At 41.9% G+C, this 21,980-nt stretch overlaps 1 protein-coding gene across 1 annotated transcript in view; it reads left to right on the plus strand.

Annotated features, from left to right (window-relative positions):
- The window catches only part of LOC307260078 (CUB and sushi domain-containing protein 3-like), a gene marked incomplete at its 5' end in the record, with an annotated part of 230,853 nt that overhangs the window by 43,932 nt on the left and 164,941 nt on the right, over positions 1–21,980 (plus strand). The window contains one exon of the mRNA XM_080040205.1: positions 2,309–2,503. Within this exon, the coding sequence (XP_079896331.1) occupies positions 2,309–2,503 (195 nt within the window). The remainder of the gene's footprint in view (positions 1–2,308; positions 2,504–21,980) is intronic.

Here is a 21,980-nt window from a genome sequence, read left to right on the forward strand (position 1 = left end):
TGTCCCCACACAAAGCGAATGAACGAGAGACGGCAGTTAGTTATGGATCACGATGAGGTAATGTGTTTATGTTTTTTGTTTTAGTAGCCTACTTTGTTTTAGTAGGCTACCGCTCATTCATTTAGGAGTAAACACTGCAGTCTAGTTTCGCTGCGTGAAATTGTGTATACGTTGCTTGGCAACGCCCTCCCGCCCGACTATCACTCTCCCTTTTAGCTTTTCTTCATTGCATTTTCTTTTTTTTTCTTTTATGGTTCAGCCCCGTTATCGGTCATTATGACGACAAACAACTGTCTCAAACAAGGCTCCCGCTCCCCTTCCCTCACCTGGAGGGATAGGCTTCTCAAATCGCGTTCCTGCGCCTCACTGAAATCTGTGACCAATACGGATATGTGACCATAGAGCATGCACGCGTGAACCGAAAATCGGACTGGGTGTACGACCAGATCAAATGCAGTAATAAAAACTATATAAAACGTCTTTCTTTGCACTGATGGTCTCGTTTGCTGTTAAAGGTAATTTATGATTATGAGAGGAAACATGAGGCTGTTTAAAAGATATTTAAAAGTTACTCGTTGCCGCTTTAATGTGGAGTGCATATTGTAACAGCCAGAATATATTAAATGTAGTGCTAATTTCCTCAGCCCACGTTACAATATCAGCAGACTGTAGCGGGCTGAGCAAATGGGCGTATGATCGGACTAACTTTGAAAATTCCTGGAATTTTGCAAGCCTAGTTCAATGATGCGTAAATACTCCTCTTCCTGTAATTAGTGCGGATGGGGTTCACACCAGCGATGATCCGCTCCAGAGTTCACTTGCAAACGGCCTGAGACCACCTCTTTCAAGCGGAGCAGAGTCCAGTTGTTTAGTGCTCTCAGGAGTCTCGGACTGCATTCAAACCAACCTAAGGGCTTAAACGCTCCAGGGTTTGTTTCAACCGCACTAAACATTACTAGTGTGAACACGCCCTTAGATCATAACCATTCCTGCCCGCAAGCTGAAGAGTCAAAATAAAAAAAAATTAACATCTAACTGCTGAGTCAAAAATGTGTTATTCTCCCGTTCTTGTGACTTGAAATATAAACGGATACATTTTGTGCATTCCAGACATGTAAAGGGAGTGTTTTGACAGAGATCGAGTTATGGTGGTCTAATGGAGAAGAGAAATGTAATGGAAGATTGTGTTAAACCATATATTACAGGATTGAACAGCTCTCCAGGCCTGTTTTTCACAGTGTACAGCGTAGATCTGTATCAACATTGTATCAAGTTTGACAAGTAGTACATTGATCACAGATATTTGGCTCTTTCAGCGCATTAGGATTGTGCTAGTAATTTCTTGGTAATAACTCTCTTGTGGAAGATACACAAATGCAATATGCCGTCTTCAAAACAATTGTTTGCCAAGGGATTTAAAATAAGATTATTGTAATTTTGTAAAAGACATTGTATTTCATTGTGGTTTTTGCGAAGTACATTAACATAAGATTTAACGTATGTCATTTGACATGTCTCACTGACAGTTATCAATAAATGGTCAAATATGCCAAAAGTTGGGAGAATTGTTTTGCACTAATAGGTCCAGCAGTTGGCCTCATATTATATGTGCTCTTTAAAATTGAAGAGTCTGGTGCACATTCAGTGCTGTGATGTTATTTAATGAGTATCTTTTAACCCTGGAATTTATGAAAATTATTTGAGTGTTGCCACTGCTTTTAAGCAAAGAGGCCATTCAGGAATGTATAGCTAAAGTAGAATATTCTGTAGCTATAGGATCCTAGTTAGTGTCTTCCTTTCACCTGTTTCATGCTTTGCTTTTTCTTTCTTTGTTCATTGTAGCCGTCTTGTTTTTGCATCTGAGTAGACATAACACAAGTATCAGACTTGTGCTGACATTTGGCAGCTATTTACCTTTACTGATGCAGTGTATAGTTTCTTATTTATTAAACAACCATGTCAGAAGACATGCTGTGGTTTTGGAAAATATGGGGTCGCTGGGGTTGCTTCAGTTGGGCAGTTTTATGTGCTAGGCAACCTTATTATATGTGCCAAATAAAGCTTATCAGAATTTGCTTTTGCAAATATTTGCTGCAATCAAATCTAAAGATGGTCCAACAAGATATTTGAGTGTGTGACTTTTCTTTTGGCTCGGCAGTGTATAACATGAACTATTAAGTAGCCAAAACTAGGAAAATTCAATGATTTTGCATAAATGACTAAAGGCCAGATTAAGGATCATGTATATATTTTATATTGCAACTCATTGTTTTTCTGAAAAATGTTGTCTTCTCTTTCCATTTTCTAGAGCTGAGGAGCAGCTCATGTGGAAACCCAGGAATTCCATCCAAAGGCATTCTGAATGGAACTCAGTTCAACGTTGGTGACAAGATCCGCTACCGGTGTGTCACTGGCTATGTCCTGGATGGGCATTCACTCCTCACCTGTGTGAATAATGCAGCCAGCGTGTCGGTGTGGGACTTCCCCGTGCCAATCTGCAGAGGTGAGGATGCTTTGTCACAAATCATTTTAACTGCATGTGATGACTGCTGCTGCAAGTGTTTTTTCTCCACTGTAAAATGTGGCTGTGGAGTATCATGGAGAATACACAATTGTATCAACGGGTTCCCCCCCCAAAAAAAAATGTGAATTAAGGCATTTAAATGGCATTTTAATTGACTGACAGGTAGTTTGTCTTATTGGGTGACTGATCTGCACCACAGATAAGATGTTCTTTAGATCTTTACATTTATTTGCTATCTGATGGGATGGAATTATTTTAATCATGGTCTAGAAGTTAATTATAGCATCTCGGGCTCAAAAGGTTAATTCAATATTTATCCTTGTAGAGCAAGTAGCTTAAATGCATTTATGCTGTAAGCAGGAGTGATACTAGATTTTTGTCTCTCAATTTGGGCTGTGCTTTGACTGCTGTGGATTCATCCACCTCTTATTTGGAATGTATACAGATTTTTCTGTTTTGATTATGATTTGATGAGCAGTGTGCTTCTGCTGATTTACTGAGGTCAGTAACCCCTCCTCACAGAGGACTTCATCTCTCTTTGGCACACACACACACACACTGTCTTGCTTAGAAATTAGGGCTGTCAAAATTAACGCGTTAACGCAGGGTGATTAATTTAACGCGTTAATTTTTTTAACGCAATTAACGCAGAATGATCCGCCCCGTGCATCCCAACCGCTCTGTACTACAGTCACTCTAACGTTGTGGCTTACCCAGGATCAGTAGCTGCGCGCGGCCAAACATAGCAGCACGTTAGCCCGTGCCGTGTTTTAAACTGCTATCGGCCGTGTATGTGTCGCGGACATAGATAGTACATAAAATCAACTGCCGCGGATGACAGTTGATGTCGAAGCAACAGGAGGAGAAACATTGTCCGCTCTGTTTAGAGCCCGCGAGGACACAAACGTCTGCAGTTTTCAGAGGTGTGTGTCATTAGACATCAACATAACGTCGGCTTCCTGACACAAATGAACAGTCCCCTAGTACGTGGTCGCTCGTAAACACACACACGCGCACACACGCACGCACGCACGCACACACACCGCGGACTGTAGGCTAATCAAGTTGTATTCAAGAATGCACAACCTATAGATTCGCCAAATAAATGCCATTAGATAGTAGCCTGGAAATCCTGACCCTGATATCTTGAACGATAGAGGGTCTGGCGACGATCAATAGTAATTTCCAACTCTAGGGGCGGCTCCTACTCGTGCATTTCAAATGCCACTGCACGCAGTTGGATAGCACTACAACCAATCAGAGCGATGCACAAGTGACGTAAGCCCCGTTCGTTTAGCGAACAGCTGTTAAACTGTTCAATTAAACGTTTGCCGTTGTCGGTCGGCAAAACAGAACATTCCACTTACTTGCTAGTGAAAGCTATGAGTCCCGTCTTCCAATTCGTTAAGGGTCGAGGCCAAAGCAGTCTCAAACTCACACAACATATCCGCAGCCATCTTTGATGTTTACTATCACAGCTTCGACGTCGCATGCACGTCACTGTCGTCATCCGGTTACGTCCTCCCCAGAGCACCATATAAAGGGCTCTGGCGCGCCCATATTAGATAGAACCAATTGAAACGTTATACCAGATTTCTGGTAGTCTTGATAAGCTTCAACGGAGCGTCTCCAGACCAACACGCGCAGCAAATTTAATTTGCCAGCGCCTAGTGGCAGGTCTGGGAATGCCAGGCTAATTAGATAGCCTATATTTGCCCAAAGACATAGTAAAGAGACAGACCAATTGAATTATGGTGAGGTAGGTAGCCTATATATTGTAGTTTGATTTAAATACATTTTCAGTATTAACCCTTAAACAGGCAACAGTGGAAAATGAGTTTCTAAAAATATTTTCATGTTATCACTCATCTTTTCAAGACCAAAGAAAAATATTTCCACATACATTTTTTTTATACTTTGTATATTTTGGGTTTTACGAGTTGTATCTCCCAGGATACGTTGCCCTATTAAGGTATAAAAAAAGCCGAAATGGTAAAAATATAAATTTTTAATTTGATGAACAGAAATGATAAATTGTTGTTTATCTTGTCCATTTAAATTACAAATACTACTTTTTAAGTAAATTTTATTCAGTTTTACCAATCTAGTTTCATCAAATTGGATCAGCCACATCCAGATGGGCAGGCTTGAGACGGTCCATAGTGACCCGCTCTAGCTTATCCCCCATGTCCACCACAAAGTTCTTGGTCCCCGCCTCCAGGACACAGAAGGGCCCATCATAGGGGAGTCTTCAGGGGGACCTGAGTGAAGGGGCTGGAGTTGCCCAGGGCAAAAGTCCAATGTGACGCGCCCATCCACAGAACCGCAGCGTCCTGAAGGAACTTTCATGGGACCACCAGTGGCTGTCTGTAAACCAATTCAGCAGATGAAAACTGCAGGTCCTCCTTAGGGGCAGAGAGCCAAACAAGCCAACAACCACAGGAGGCAGTCAACCCAGTTGCGACCCTTTAGCCATGCAGCTCGGATGTGAACTGTGGGCCTCTGTACAAGGTGAGGTCAGCCGGCATACCAAAACGGGCTACCTATGACCTGAGGAACGCCCAGTCCACTTCAGTGAATGCAGAGGAATGGCTTCCGGCTACCTGGTGGTGCTGTCCACCAAGGTGAGGAGGTCAGTGAACCTACGGGAGGAAGGCAGGGGGCCCACCAGGTCCTTTTTGACCTGGTCGAAATGCCTCTCGGGGACCAGAATCGGCGCCAAGGGGGCTTTGGTATCATGTGTACCTTGAACACGCTGACAGGCCAAACTGAAGCTAGCCCAGGTCTTTACATCACTCCTGAGGCGGGGCCAGGCAAATGTAACACCCACCAGCTTAGTATACGGCTTGTGGTCCACGAAGGCAGTGAAATGGAGGCCGTCCAACAGGAATGTAGGGACTTTATGGTGCCGTGTGCATGAACCTGGCACGGTGTCCTACTTGTGTACCAGTTTAATGGCTCCCTTTGTGGAAAGCAGTGCCCAAGGAAAGCAATGGATGACAGGCCAAACTGTAGCAGGATTGACTATTAGTCACTGCACCCTGATCCTTTCAAACAGCTGCCACAGGTGCGTCAGAGGCTCCTCTGAAGCCGATGCAGGCATGATGCTACACTGTGCGCCTACAACGACCAGCAGCCACCAGCTGGAAATTATATATTTAATTAACAGCAGCTTACTTTCCCTGCCAGTGGCTTTGGCCATCCCTGGGCAGTTAAGTTTGTGTTTTGTGCCTGGAAGGCACTCCCCGCCCCCAACGGTTAGGGATAGGGCCTTCCAGGCAGCACTGCCCTAAGTATACATAAATATAGAAAGATAATTTTAAAAGTGAAATACAGTAATAATGTTGCAATGGGCACCACTGTTCATGATAATATATGGTTCTGCAGTCATTATCAACATGCTTTCAAGTTTTAAATAAAATTCAGAATAATGAACATTGACCAAATTTCTACTCCCTAAGCAGGCAACGTATCTCTGGGGATACATACATTTCGAATTCTGCTAAAAAACCCACAAACACAGATGGATTTTTTTTTTCTTCATCAGCATGTTAAGACAAATGTCCTAATTCAATATATGAATTTAGATTGTTATTTTAACAAAAATAAGTATGTCTAATATATGATTACTTACACCCTGGGAAGCTGGCGCTTCACCACTGGCGTCCATGTTGATTTCTGATCAGGCTGACTAAACAATGAAAGATAACTTGAACCAAATCATGTCACCTAGATGCTAATAACAGACAAGTCTTTTGATAAATGCTAACTAGATTAGTGAAAACCTTCCAGCAAGCCCCCTACAGGATGTTAAAGAGTATGTATCTCCCAGTGCACGTTGCCTGTTTTAGGGTTAAAACCATCATTTGGATTTTCAATAAATAAAAATACTAATTTTAAGTCTACATATCCACCTTCTGTCCTTTATCTTTCTGTTCATACAACAATATACAGAGACAATTTGAATTTTTCGAGCATATTTCGAATGGTAAAATTAATCGTGATTAATCCACAGACTCCTGTGATTAATCTGATAAAAACATTTTTATAATTTGACAGCCCTATTAAAAATAAATAAATACACGTGACAGCTTTGCCATCCGCAACTCTTCTTTAATTTCTCATAGTTTCAAATATTCCACGACTAATAGAAAGTAATTGGAGATATGGTTGGCAGACAAACAATGCGTGCAGTCCGAACACTTGAGGCAGCTGCTGCGTCACAGTCGCGTGAATGTGAACATGTGCAAAGTCATCAAAAATGAAATGAAGCTGAAATTAAATAGTTTGACAAACGACAAGCTTGGAGAAAACAAAAAGCTGCAGAAGGATTCCTTTCCATTTAAGTATGGTGTAAGCCTTGATTGTCGTTGTCCAGAAGCATCAGTCCTTTTCAGGCCTGAACACTGCTTGTGCTACACTCTTTCTCGTCTAAGTCTGGTCTGGCTCCTATATGTGGGCAGATGGTCCTTTGATCTTAATTCCTCAGAGATCCTGCCCTTTCTGCTCATCATCAATTGTTACACAAACATACAGCGATACACAATTTTCCCCCAATGAACTGCCTCTCAACACCTCCGTCTCTCAACCACTCATCTCCTTTTGTAACTATCTCTCTTTTTTTTAAAGATATTTTTGGGGCATTTTTATGCTTTATTGATAGTGCAGAGAGACAGAGGTGAAATGGGGCAGAGAGGGGAGTGACATGCAGAGAACGACCGCGGGCGGGAATCGAACTCGGGTCTGCTGCTGGGCCCGTCCCGGGAGGGGGACGCCTTACCAACTGAGCTAAAGGCGCCCCCGTAACTATCTCTCTTTCATCTTTCTCCCTGTTCTTTTCTCTATCCTCGTTCAACTAAAGTCCACTGTGTTTTTCATGCTATTGTGTGTGCTCTTCTGAAAGAAAGACTGTGGAACAAACATTGCAGAAAATACAGGACCAATTTCCATCATCACAAAAGCTATAGGGTTAAATCTGGACAATAGAGCAGCGAAACCCAGATTTTTACCAATATTAAACTTTACTAAATTTGGATATGACCAGATATAAGTTTATTTGCTTGAAAGAGTTGTCAACTTTCCAATGCCATTGTTCAATTCAAATTCAAAGAACTTTATTCTTCCGTTAGGAACTTCATATATTGTAGATGGGGTGCACCAATTAAAAGTGGTCACTGCAGTGTTTACCCCAGGGGCACATCATCAAAGTCATTATGGATAAAGACAGAGATAGAATTTTGTATTTATATCAACACACACTTGGTTATAGGGTTCACATACACATCTTGTGGTACACACATACGAGGCTAACATTATGTCAGGTGTTATCCCGTTAAGATTAACCATAAACATGTGCTTATCTTGTGTCACTCTCGCTTTGAAAGAGCACACTAGACCTTGAGATGATTACAGCAAAACAGGGAGAGATAAGTTGATATAAGTGAAGACACATAAAAAAAAACTAGATAAAAATCAACTTCAAGCAGAAAGGCAGTGAGATGGAGAATTTATGGCTAACTATAAACTTGAGATTTAACAAGACGGCAAACTGGCATAGCATAGTAACATGAGAATATTGTTTATTGATACACTGTCATTCTTGCCGCTAGCTATTGTCAAAAAGAATAAAAGAAGTAGGCCACAGAAAAACCTTGCTCATTTAAAATATTACCATATTTTATAATGTGACTGAACTAAAAAAAGCAGCTTTCTCTGCTATGTCTTTTCAAGTCTCTGCTAAACAAATTTTTAATTCAGATATGGAAATTTGACTTAACCACCCATGGCAATACTTCCCAGTCCAAGTGACTGTTAAGTTCTCCTTCACAGTTGGAATTTATTTGAAAATAGCTCAATGTCCTCACCAAGCTACTGTCAGAAAGGCTTTCATTAAAGCCAACCAGGTGACAAATTAAAAGAAAACCTGGAAATTACTGACTGGAGACACAAAATATAATGCAGATGCTTCCACACAGGTGCTCTGTATTTTTAGCGATTACTATTAAATCATACTCTGTGGCATGTTTTATATCGCAGAGTAGGCACAGTTGATTCTGTTTTCTTATTTGATGATGGCAAAGGAAAGGATTCAAGTGACTTTGAAAGAGGGTTCATTGTCGGGGGCAAGGCTGGAAAAAGCCTCAGTCACAAAGACTGCTTTGCCAGCTAGTGGCAATGGGAACAGGGAATAAAGTGAAATCTTCACTTAGATCACACATTTAATGGCTGTGATGTTTGTGCATTAGTGCAATATGTAAGGAAAAACAGAATCAACTCTTATTCAGGTGGCTTAGAATGTCAGTGCATGGTGTGATCAGATTGTGTAAGCAAGTAAGAAACACTGCAGTGCATAAACTTCTCATTACAAAGATGAATGCACATTTGAGAGTTCAGTGATGCAAAAACCAAAAGTATCTGTCTACAAAGATGAAAAAAGTGACCTATCAATACAAATCAATTCAAAGTAGGCCTTTACCCTATGATATGAAACATTTCTATCCTGATTGGATTTATCTGGACGTCTGGGATGACTTTCCCCACATACATAGGGCTTGCTGAATGTTTTGATTAGGAAGGTCACTATTTGAATCATATGCTATGGCCTTCACAGTCACAATGGCACTGTGAATATGTATTGTGGATTTATTTTGTCTTGTGTCATAACTTTACATGTAATATGTTTAACATATACAAGAATTAATCATAGCAATAATATTTACAATAACTATCAAACAAATTATTAAAACAAATATATATATATATAATAATTAAAAAAGATCCTGAGGGACCAACGAAAAATTAATAAATAAACATAACGTAAAAAGGGTAGGTGCAATAAGCTAAGGCTTCAGCCTACACCTTTTCGATCAATACTATTTATAAGAAATCAATGTATAAATTAAGATGACAACTTTGTGTTTTTTTTGTGTTTTTTTTTACTTATGTATGTAATGTTGTGAATCTGTGTGATCGAAATAAACTGAAACAATGGCCCTCATTTATCAACCATGCGTAGACCAGAAAAGTGGGTATACGCACATGTCCACGCAAACCTCGGCATTTATCAATTTGGACGTGTATCAAATCCCACGCCAGCTCTCAGCTCGTGTACGCAAGTTTGTGAACAGCATGGACTCGCAGTGCAGGCTGTGCCGGGTAGCCGATGACTTTGTTGGACAATTATTAGAAGATAATAAAAATGCAGTGTTTGTTCAGACCGAAATAAAGATATTAATCACTTAAAAATTTGCAGCTTATGGCTTGCAACTGAGTAGGAGCGCTGATTCAATAGTGCGCACACCGGCCTCTTATGAGTGGTGCATGGGACTGCGTAAGGGCAGTTATCTCCGACTTGGAGCAGCTGGGGGGACACTGAGGCACGGGGCTGCATTCATTCAAAACGTTAGCCTAAGTATTACATATGTAGGGTATGCAAGTAGTATGCTGCTCTTTATGATAAAAAATACATGGCACAACATTCAGCTTAACATTTTATTTATTTGACGCACTTTTGAGATGTTAGTTCCTCTTTTAATGTGTCATTGATCGCTTAAGAAGGCGATTTATTTCCACCATTAACCGGCACGTTTCGGCTTGTTTTTCCGACCTGCTGGTGGAGCAGGACAGTGGGCGCTCTCACAGTTGATCGTTGCGGGTCGGCTTGTGCAGCTGACGGCCGGGTTGACCACTCGTGCCAAGCACATGCTGTCATATAGTAAAACGCAAAGTGTGTTATTTTTAGTTTTTAAAACCCTTTTGTGTAGTGCTATCTAAAAGGGCCAATACATTCTTATCATTCAAATCTCTGCACACGTGTATTTTTTTAATTGGGACCAATATCGGACAGTTGGTGCGTCTTTTTCTCCTCTACCACTTAGCCTATATTATGCCCACACCTCCAGTTGGTGTTGCATTTCAGAGGAGTAACACACTTTTTTAATGGCGATTTTTGAGTCAGACCACTTTTTCTTCATATATGTAAAGAAATGGCGACATATAATTGTATAGTGTTTTATAGCATTTGAGCGATAGTACTGATGTGAACCTAAAATGCAAAATCCTCAGCTGGAGATCGTTTGTTGTCAACACCAATGCTGTTGACCGCAGCAGCTATTTCCTTGCCAACTGCTGCCTTCTGTCGTTCTTTGATGCCGCTTGTAATGCTCCTAAATAAAACTCTTTTTTTTCTACTTTCGCTGTTATTCTGTCAATTTCTACTTCAGAGAAGTTCCTCTTCTTTGCCATAATGCGCATATCCATGTCGTAAAACCTCTGGGCGAGGCTGAGAAAATATAGGGGCGTGATATTCAAATAACGATTGTTTTCAGCCGCCGCATTTATCAATAATGGCCTGGCGTACGACGAGATTGGCGAGATACGACTGTTTTGTAAATACCACGCGATACCTGGCGTAGGGAGGTATTTGCGCCAGAATCTGCACCAGTTTCCACGCAAGTTTGATAAATGAGGGCCAATATCTCCCTCCAGTAGAGTTCCATAGACTTGTACAATCAATGTCAAGTCCTATTGAAGCTGTTTTAGAAGCATGTCAGGGCACAACAATTTACGTCAGTTATAACAACGTGATACTCCGTGTGGAATATTTATTGATTTTCAGAAGAATGGTACTATGATGTGAGGATAAATACACATTTTATGAAACAAAAACGACCAAATCCCTTCCTCTTATTCAAAATGATTATTGGGGCTGTGTTGCCATTCTCGTTAAATCATCCCCCTGTCTCATATTTCATTAAAAATCTGAAATTACTGACAGATGGCCACTATAATGAAATGACCTCCAGCAATATGCATAATGCAATATGAATTACATCTATGTGCATCCAATACAGATCTCTTATCTATTCTTCAACCCTATCAATGTTTGACATCATTTGCAGCTGAGCCAATAATAAGGGACTCACTGTAGACATAGTCACTGCCTTTGCATTAACACAGGGGTTATAACAAAGGAAAACCCTGAGGTAGTTCCTTCCCTTTTATCCTTGGGGGGGTATTTCTAAGTAGAAAGACAAATGTTGTATATCTGATCAAAGTCAAGGACAGAGAGGCTTAATCCATCCTCAAGTAGCATTAGATTGCTGATATTGGGGATGTAAATGAGCTCAGCAGTCCTAATCCTTACCATCTTTTTTTTTTTTTTTTTTTTTTTTTAAACACTGCCACCGTTTAAAAAAAAAGAGAGATCCATCTTTGGTTTATATCCAGAGCATGCTCTAATGCAGAGGAGCACATTGATCAGCATGCAGTGCCTCTTTTACGTCAAACCTAAACCTTTTTGGCAAACTGCCATGCATCCCAATGAAAAACTGCATTTGAATATGGAACCTGTAAGCCATTATCCAGTTTAAGCCATTTAGAGATTTCCACCTGCAAAGCATTTTTTGAGCCTTGGAAAGCATTTTTATTTAGTTCAAGAGTCACAATACTATATGTCTCAAAGACACAGCTAGGAAACCTGTTAGTATTTCAGTGCAGTAATGAATCGCTCCCAAGCGTCCACCAAATTTTCCTTTCCAAAACTTGTTTGTGGGTCTTGCCTTTGAGAAAGCCCGGGCGGTGCTGAAACATTGATGATTACCATAGCACACAACCTAGGAAATTGCAATTACATTTTTAAGTTTTACCAAAATGTCTCTTTAAAATTGCTTGCTTGCTCTAGCTGTGACCACCTGAATTGAATGATCAGAGAGCATTCCTGTTATCATGGAAACCACTTCAGAGAAAACCATAAAGTAGCTATTTGTTCCTGTAGCCTATTTTGGTGTGTACATATCTAAAGGAACACAAAAGGGGCTTTCATTTCTCCATTATAATTTCAATTGTATCATTTGCTATGGTTGCAACATTGCGCCCTCTGTGACTTGGTCAAAAACCTTAAACCTAATCAGTGATGGATGACAGTCTGCTGTTTCTGCTCAATCTCTGAATGCACCTCAAGGCCACACTTAATGTACGATTCTCATCAGTTGTTGCTGTGTGTTGATATTTGATTGATCTATATCTTAAAGCAGCTCCGAGTAACATTTAAATATCTTTTAAACAGCCTCATGTTTCCTCTGATAATCATACATTACCTTTAACAGCAAACGAGACCATCAGTGCAAAGAAAGAAGTTTTTATATAGTTTTTATTACTGCGTTTGGTCTGGCCGCACACCCAGTCTGATTTTCGGTTCGCGCATGCAGGCTCTTTGGTCACATATCCGTATTGGTCGCAGATTTCAGTGGCGCAACAACGCGATTTGAGAAGCCTATCCCTCCAGTGAGAGTACTTTGGTGACACTGCATCAACTCATTGCAATCAGGTGTGTGTAGCACTTACTGGCATTAGTTGATGCTGTGTCACTAACCACTCTCATGGAGCCGAAAAGAGTCCGGTGCCCTCACACTTTCAACACACGGACATGCACTATATTGCTTCCTGATTATTTGAATCTCGCACGCCCGGCACAAGCTAGAAAACAACTTTACGACAGCTCGCGTCGTAAAAATACTACCGCTTTTGTCCAAAGGGGCCGCCAAGGGACCAAGTTACTTGTAGTGGCTTTAAGTTTCATCATACGATGTCCACAGGCCCTTGCAGATATACCCGATTCTTGGATAATTTTTCCAACTACATTCCTTTTACATTTAACAATATGGAGGTTATTTTACTGTATGTATACAATTTAGTTACAGCTTCTTCCAACACATCCAAAGCACTGAAAATGTATCTGAACAAGAGTTTAGAGTTAGTTTCTCCTGACTATTGCAGTTTGTATCATATTCTTTTCTGGTTGTAATACATTCATCTAGTGTTCATTGCCAGCTGTTGAAAATGTGGTTGCTTTAGACTGTATTACATTTACTATCTGCCTGGTCTTTCAAGCTCTATTAGATAGTACATAGTTGAAATGGGGAGACAGAGCGAGAGGGGGGGATGACCTGCTGAAAAGGTCCACGGGTTGGATTTGAACCCTCGACCACTGCAATGAAGGCTGGAGCCAATATGGTACGTGCTCTATCCACTACGCCACCGGAGCGCCCCTCGTTGACCATTTTCAAAGATCTTGTGCATCACTGTGTTTGAGTGAACTTACCGAATGTCCCCTCAGTGATCAATAAACTCACTCTCATCCTTATAATTGAAAATACTCATGTTGATGTCTGTGCAACAAAATGCATCATACATCCATGTGGTCAACAATAGTATGCCTTAAGTATTTTTATTTTTTGTTGGTGTATGTGGTATCTAGTGGTCACACTGGCTATGTTTTCATAATAGGTATACTTTTATGTGTCCAAAAATGAGCTTGAGCACAATAAGGTTCACTGAAAGACACACTATATAGTGAACTATGGATTTCAGATGAACATATTGTAAACTGGGGATCAGAAACTATTAGAAACTAATCAGAAACTAGTCCTCCATTTGCTGGTCTGGTGGACAATCCCTTTTCATGGACAATCACTCATATTATAGAGTCAAACCCAGCCATTGAGTGCACCATGTTTTACTTGGATGATTATTCAGCTGTACATTTTTAATACATATTTTTACCTAACGTTTATTATATTTTGTGATGATCCAAATGACAAAGTTTAAATTTCATTTTAATGTTTGGATGGAAAGCAAACTACATGCAAAATTTACAAGCATTGTAAATCATAGTAATGTTTCAGATTTAAACTTCTGTTAATTTTTAAAGTAAGCAATCAAAACCTGATAGATTTGGGGTGTCTTGTCATTGATCTTTCGTGTAAATACCTGGGTGGGTCAAACGTTGTGTAGATGCACACTTTATTGCCTGCTCAAGTAAAACGAGGAAAGAAGCATTTATGTCACAGAATGTGCATCCACACCGGGAATCGTGTGCCATTAGTTTTAAATATCCAATAAAGGAAAAAAGTTTGAGCGCACACGGCCCAACTTCAAATTCCACTCTATCAACACAAATACATGGATACATAGAAATTAAGCTAGATGGATTGAAATAATGGCCGCCTTAGACCATGTCTTCATGGGGCGAGGCTTAACAGCGAATTGGCCATGACTCATTTACCAAAGGTCCTATCATCACAAATCTGGGTGGATATGTGAAGAATCTTTATGGATTTTCAACCTACCATCACTTAATATTGTGTGCAGCTTAAAGCGGCTACGAGGAACTTTTAGATATCTTTAAAACAGCCTAATTTTTCCTCTGGTCTGCGGTGGAGAGAGAAAAAAGAGAGAGAAAAAAAGCATGGGCTGTAGTTGGCTAACATTCAAAATAGACATTTAAAATAAGAAGGGCAGCAAATACAATAAAATTATTGTCCTACAATTTAAACACATAGATAGGCTAAATAACTCACCAAAGCAGTAGAAGTAGTAGGCTAGTATATCCAACCGCGTAATGATCACTCCTGTCCGTGACTAATTACCGCGACTAATTCCTCGTTAACGGAACGTTACACCGTCGGCTTTTGAATCTCAATCCTATATTCCATAATAAAGGCTTCTTAAATGTCGTTTGCTCGAATGTGCCCGAAGTCAGCCTGGCTTCTTTACGTGATTTTCCAAGTTTTCCAGCACCGCATTCAGCTCCGCGGTGCTGTGGAGACCACACACTGGCTGCGCTGCACGGAGGTGGCAGTTATTTGCGGTTTCTGTTTGACACAATGCTTAGTTTATTTAACTTGGATCAAAATATTTAATTTTGTTAAACTTTATATCCGTTTTGTGCCGTTTTGTACACGTATATAACATTTTAAAATAGGGGCGGCCCGCCGGCCGGCCTAAAGGCTACAAACACTAAAAAAAAACAAAAAATTATTTTCCTCATCCACCAATCGAGATCATTTGAAACGAGGAGTACTCGAGTACTCGATTACTAACGCCCATCCCCAGTAGCTACAGAATATATACTGTGCTGTGTAATAACAGGGTCGAAAAACGGGGAAAAAGTCGCGGCTTGTAGGCCGAAAAGTACGGTAGTTTTAATTAACTGCCGTCTCTCGTTCATTCTTTCTGGCTCTTTGAGAGTGGTTAGTGACACTGCATCAACTCATTGCAATCAGGTGTGTGTGGCACTAACTGGCATTGAGTTGATGCAGTGTCACTAACCACTCTCACAGAGCCAGAAAGATTCCGTGCCCTCACACATTCAACACGGACATGCACTATATTGCGTCCTAATCATTTGACACTTGCACCGGCCTGCACGCGATAGAAAACAGCTTTACGACAGCTGGCGTCGTAAAAATACTACTGCTTTTGTCCAAAGGGGCCGCCAGCCGCCAAAATTCCTCGTAGCCACTTTTGGGTGACTGTGGCTCAGTTGGTAGAGCGGGTCGGCCGATGATCAAAGGGTTGGAGGTTCGATCCCCACCCTGCCACCTGTGTCATAGTTGTTGTGTCCTTGGGCAAGACACTTCACCCACCTTGCCTTGTGTGAATGTTGATAGTTAGCCTGCTATCGGTGTATGAATGTGTGTGTGAGAATGGTAACGTGTAAATGGGAACAGGTCTCCCTTGCAAATGAGTCTTCGGACTCAATGGGATATACCTGTATAAATAAAGGTTAAAAAAAAAAAAAAAAAAAAAAAAAGGGGACTGACATTTACATGCGTATGACATTGTATCCAGATAGCTCCAGAAACGTGTCCGCCATTGACCAAAACTTCTTGGCAAGTGTGAGTCTTAGCTGCTTATATGCCATAAATGTTTAAACAACTATCGAATCATCACCAAACTTTTCCGGCAAATAGAGAATATTGCAAAGGCCGGGCTGGCGGTTTGTGATGAGAGGCAGGCCCATTCAAAATTTCCGTGAAATATTTTAGTTAATAAATTTATATATTTTTTTGACATTACCTATACAGTAGAATGTCTGTATTAATCATACATTCCAGTTCTCCAGAACTATAGGTTACTTTCGTAACCCCTGTTCTCTGAGTAACATGAGTGAGATGTCTCACTATGTACGCCCCCTCGCGTATTCGCAGAAGCACCAATAACATTACACCAGCCCTAATTGGCTGGCAGTCATGACGTCTGAGTCAGGACCTCACGCCTTATAAACTCCTGACGCAGCGTCACTCGTCATTCAAAAAACAAGCACACCTCTTCTCAATTCCCCCAAATAGCAAGAAGGGCGGTCCGGTGAGACATCTCACTCATGTTACTCAGAGAACAGGGGTTACGAAAGTAACCTATAGTTCTCTTTCTTAACATTTGTTTCGATGTGTCACTATGGGATATGGAGACTCCCGTATTGCCAGACAAGCTTATCTTGACGACTGACTACCAACCCCCCTCACCCAAGAGGTTTGTGGACCAGGCAAGTCCCCCAAGGAGCCCACACTCAAGACAGCATGGGCCAGGCTCGGAGACGTCACGTCCAACTTATAAAACCTTGCAAAAGTGAGGGGCGATGACCAGCTAGCTGCAGAGCAGATCTCCTGGATAGAGACCCCCCTAAACAGAGCCCAAGAGGTCGCTAGACCCCTGGTAGAATGAGCCCGCAGCCCAGCCGGGACCTGAAGGCCAGCACTAGAGTATGCCCAGTGTTTCCCCTAGAATTTTTTTTAGGCCCGGTGGTAAGAGCTGATAAAGAGTATGCGTGCCGCGTGCGTACCAAATTTCTAGAAGAAATTGACCAAAACGAACCCCATTTGGGATGAGCCTCTTTTGACAGCCCGTTAAAAATGAGGGCATAGGGTTATGCTTTCACATTCAGTACATTAGTACATGTGGTGTTTCTCACAGGATTTTTAGATCCTGCTGGGTGAGAATGGACCTTCTGGGGTCTGGGGGCATGCCCTGCAGAAGAAAACCTTTTCATTTTTAAAGTTAAATGCATCAATCTGGTGCACTTTGAGAGATGAACTCTGATTAATGATGTGCTCTGTAAACAGCTGTCATATGTCCTGCCTATAACTATTTTCTGTAATAATTTGGAGACACAAGCCATATAAACTATTCAGGAAAAACACGTGGATTTCAATAAAAAACAATAAACACTAAGATCTAATATAGACAGCTCCTGTCTAGTAGCCTACTCATTTCTGGAATAATCTGAATCACCTCACCCTGAAGCTAGCCTATTTAATTTTTTTTTTTTTAATGCAAATAGCCTTGTTGAAAATAAATGAATTAACATAGGCTACACATCATGATTAGCCTATCAACATGTGTGCTACATAAGGCAAATTCCCTATTCCGACCATTATATTTCATCTAGCCTATTTCTCAATTTAAAACATAAAAATAAAGTAGCATTGAAAATACAAATAGGGCTACAATAGCCAGCTGTTTTCAAGATAACTTAACAGTTAAAACAATAAGTAAATTAATATGTCCCTTGAACATAAATGAATGTTTTTCTGAGAATGTCAAAGGCAGTAGCAGTGAGGCACTTCTGTAAACTTACTGAAACGAGTGCATGCCGTTTTTTTCAGCGCTGTCTCTGCTGTTGATACAGATTGGGTGTGTTGCCACGGCGACGTAGCGATTTTAACTTTCTAAGTTTTGCTCAGCACTTTTTCCTGTTCAACGTCCCTGTTACTGAGTCCTTAATATCTCCATGGAGCAGGCGCTGGTTTTATTTTTGCCACTAGTTCAGCGTTTGCTTGCTAGTCATGCTCCTGCTCATTGGCTTCCGTGTTTAACAAGTGCGCACCGAATGCACACGCGCATCGCGCCCGCCGTGAGCACACACACACACAAGCAGACACACAGATCAGCTGATGGGATGATCAAACGAGAGGTTGTAAAGACAGGCCGACAGTGCCGCGCAGACGCTCGCAAATGATTATTACGAAATCAATGAAAAATGTATTTAATTTTTTTTTTTTTTTTTTTTTTTTTTTTTTTTTTTTTTAAAGTCAGGCTGCTGTTGGCCTGGCGGGGGGTCCCGTTGGCCTGGCGGGGCCGCCAGGCCTGTATAATGGTAGGGGAAACACTGAGTATGCCAGTGAAATAGCATCCACTATCCAATGAGAAATTCTCTGTTTTGTGATGGGTTTACGCAAGTGAGGCTTAGCCCAAGACACCAATAACTGATCTGCCTTCCTAAAAGCCCTAGTTCTCTCCACATAAACATGCAGAGCACGAACCGGGCAAAGTGCATGTAGCCGTTCCAGCTCCTCCGAGCCATGAGGCGGTGGCTGTCCACCGGTGAACATGTATTGATCACCTTAGGGACGAAGGCTGGGTTAGGCAACAACGTTACCCCATGGTTACCAGGAGTTTACCGCATGCATGCAGGGTGTACAGACAGAGCATGCATATCACTCACCCGCTTAGCTGTGGCTAAAGCCAACAACAGAGCCACCTTAAAAGACAAGACCTTCATGTCTATTTGTTCTATAGGCTCAAAAGGGTGCCTGGTAAGGGCCTCCAGGACCACAGCCAGGTCCCAAGAGGGTGTGATAGGTCTGGAGCTGGGTAACAGTCTCCGGGCACCTTTCACAAACCTACAAACCAGAGGGTGTTGACCTGCCGTCTTACCCTCAAAACCAACATGGCAGGCAGAAATGGCAGCCAAATAGACCTTGACTGTAGAAAAAGCCTTCTTTTTGTCAATTAAGTCCTGTAAGAAGGACAGCATTGCACCAATTGAGCACTGAAAGGGAATTCCATGTGTCCTAACACCATTCCTCAAACACCTTCCACTTAGCATCATACAGTGATCTAGTGGATGATGCTCTAGCACAGAATAGTATCAATGACACTCTGAGACAGCCCCGTATGTCTCAAGTTAAACCACTCACGGGCCAAGCCCAAAGGACGAGCCGCTCCGGGTGTGGGTGAAATATCTGGCCGCGGGCCTAAGATAAGAGATCCCTCCGCCACGGTAGGGGCCACGGGGAGCCGCGGAGGAGTTGTTTCACCTCCGCCAGCCAAGCCTTCAAAGGAGCGATCAATATCAGAGACAGCCGATTCTCCCGCACCCGACACAACGTCGGGGGAATCAGAGCCAGCGGGGGAAATACATAAAGAGGGACGCGAGGCCACTCGTGTGCAAATGCGTCCACTCCCAGCGGAGCGCTGCGGTCCCGCAGTGAGTAAAACAGCGGGCACTGTGAGTTCTCGCCTGGCTACTGGCCGTGTGAGAGTAGCCTACTCCCGAGAGCACCAGGCGCGATACAGACATTGCTTGTGCTTTACATACAGTCTATGGGCCGGTGTAGTAAGTCACGTTGCTGTGCCGCTGTGCACTGCTTAGGTTATGAGCCCTGGAGCCTGAGTCTAGCTCTAGTGTGAGGAGGAGGAGACGGCACGGCAGCGCTCGCTACTCGGCTCTCAGGCGCTCGGTTGTAATGCGACTGCGCGACCTGATATGTGAGATGCTTTTGTGGAGCTTCTTTAAAACAGTTATTCCTCAAGTGACCAGTAAAAGTAGCAAGATTTATCCCTGGTCGCCTGCTTTGACCATTTAATTCGCTCAGGTTACAGCAATCTTTCTGAATAGGTCCATGACAGCAATGCTGTTGAATGCTAACCGTTAGCTCTAATCAAAACACAGACATGCCTGCGCGGTGACGTCACATGACATAGGCACGTCCTTTTGCGCATGCGCAGGAATCGATCAAAATAATCAAAATTTTCATTCCTTAACAATTCCTTTGGAATTGCAAGTTTAGAACCGGTTCTAAATTTAGCACCGGTTCCTATGCCCATCCCTACTCCTCAGGAATGTCCTCCTCAACCATCTCGCAAAAAAACTTACCTATGGTGAAGGCAGTCCACTGGTAAATGCAGCGCTAGCGTCTGGCTACGGAGGTGTCCGTTCCGACAGAGGACAGTTGAGCTAGTAAGCGGCAGAAACCAGTGCGGAAGCGAGAAGAGGTGATTGAATGACGAGTGACCCTACATCAGGAGTTTATAAGGCGTGAGGTCCTGACTCAGACGTCATGACTGCCAGCCAATTAGGGCTGGCGTAATGTTATTGGTGCTTCTGCGAATACGTGAGGGGGCGTATCCCATAGTGAGACATCGAAACGAATGTTAAGAAAGAGAACTTGTATACCTACCTATATTTGAAATAATGAAAAAATCTTAACATTGTTAAAACATATATAGATCTCTGACAACTTTTCTTTCGGTGTGGTATGCTGGCGGCAGAGATGCATCATTAAAGGCCAGGACACACCGGCCCGATAATCGCCGTCGGAGAGTCTGGAGGGGGCGGGGACACGAATCTGTTTGGTGTGTTCGGTGACGTTGGCCGTTGTAGATGTCGTCGGGCTTCTTTTCGTCGGGCAGTCTTTCAGTCGGAGCAATTTGATTGATGGAGGGCTAGCTAATCAGTGAGGCCCGGAAGTGAGGCGGGTAGCACAAACAGCTGACAACAGTATCGCATCGCTACCCATTGTTTTAATGTGTTTGTTTCTTTTGTTCAGCGAGTACTCACATGCATCAACCCTTCTTGACTGCTCGACACCATGCTCGACACTCTCTGCTAAAAATGGTGCTCTTTATGGTCCATAAATATAAATACTTATGTATATCTGTGTTTTGGTCTAGAGAGCTGTCCCATCATTTCTGGCTTCCGTATTTTTTTGGGCCACAATACAGATTAGCACCGCCTGCTGTTATGGAGACATTACTTCCCGCGCAGGCGCAGAGCGTACGGAAAGTCAGTAGTCGGCTCGGTGTGTTCTTGGCACTTTTTTTTGCCGCGACGGGCAGACTGGAGCTGCCTGAATGGCCTTAAGGCTTCTTTTGACTGCCAAACTCCAAATTATGTTTATTATTTTATGTCTATATTATTAGGACAATTTCCTGTGATAGGTAAGCAGTTTTATTGCTCCTGCTGGTTCTTATTCGTTAAGAAAACATGGCATGTTACTATATCTAACTCAGTCCATATGAGTTGACAGAGGAGCTCTCTCTAAAAACAACGCTTGATGAAGATCTGATCGTCAATGGTTACATTCAACATTGAATGCATTATCACACTCAACATAAGTCACTGTTATAACCATTCATTCTGCAAACTGAATTTCCATTTATTAGAAAATTCCTTAAATTTCTGACATTTATTTTACCATTTCCATTCCTGCCATTGCCCTTCTGTCTGTCTTTGTCACGAGCAACATTCCATTCTGTTTCTCCTCTCCTGTATCTCCTTTTGTCTTTTTTTCTTTTGCTCTTGATTTGTGCTCTTCACTTGTCTCTTTCCATTCCCCTTTTTTATGTCTCTACCCCATCTCCTCTCATACAATTGCCTTCCTCCCATTATCTCAGGCCTTCTGTCTGTCACCAATGTTAATACAATGGTATGGCTCCTATGGTCAGACTCAAAACACTTTAATAGCTGTTTAATTTCAGCCTTTAGCCAATTAAGCTACAAATCTACTGGGCACTCTTTTGGAATGTTATCTTAATTGTATTGACGAGATATACCATTTACCACTCAGGATTTGTGTTACATTGTTGAGGATTCAATAATTTAAACCAAAAC

The sequence above is a fragment of the Ammodytes marinus genome (assembly GCF_949987685.1).
Source record: "Ammodytes marinus genome assembly, chromosome: 13".
Classification (NCBI taxonomy): domain Eukaryota; kingdom Metazoa; phylum Chordata; class Actinopteri; order Uranoscopiformes; family Ammodytidae; genus Ammodytes; species Ammodytes marinus.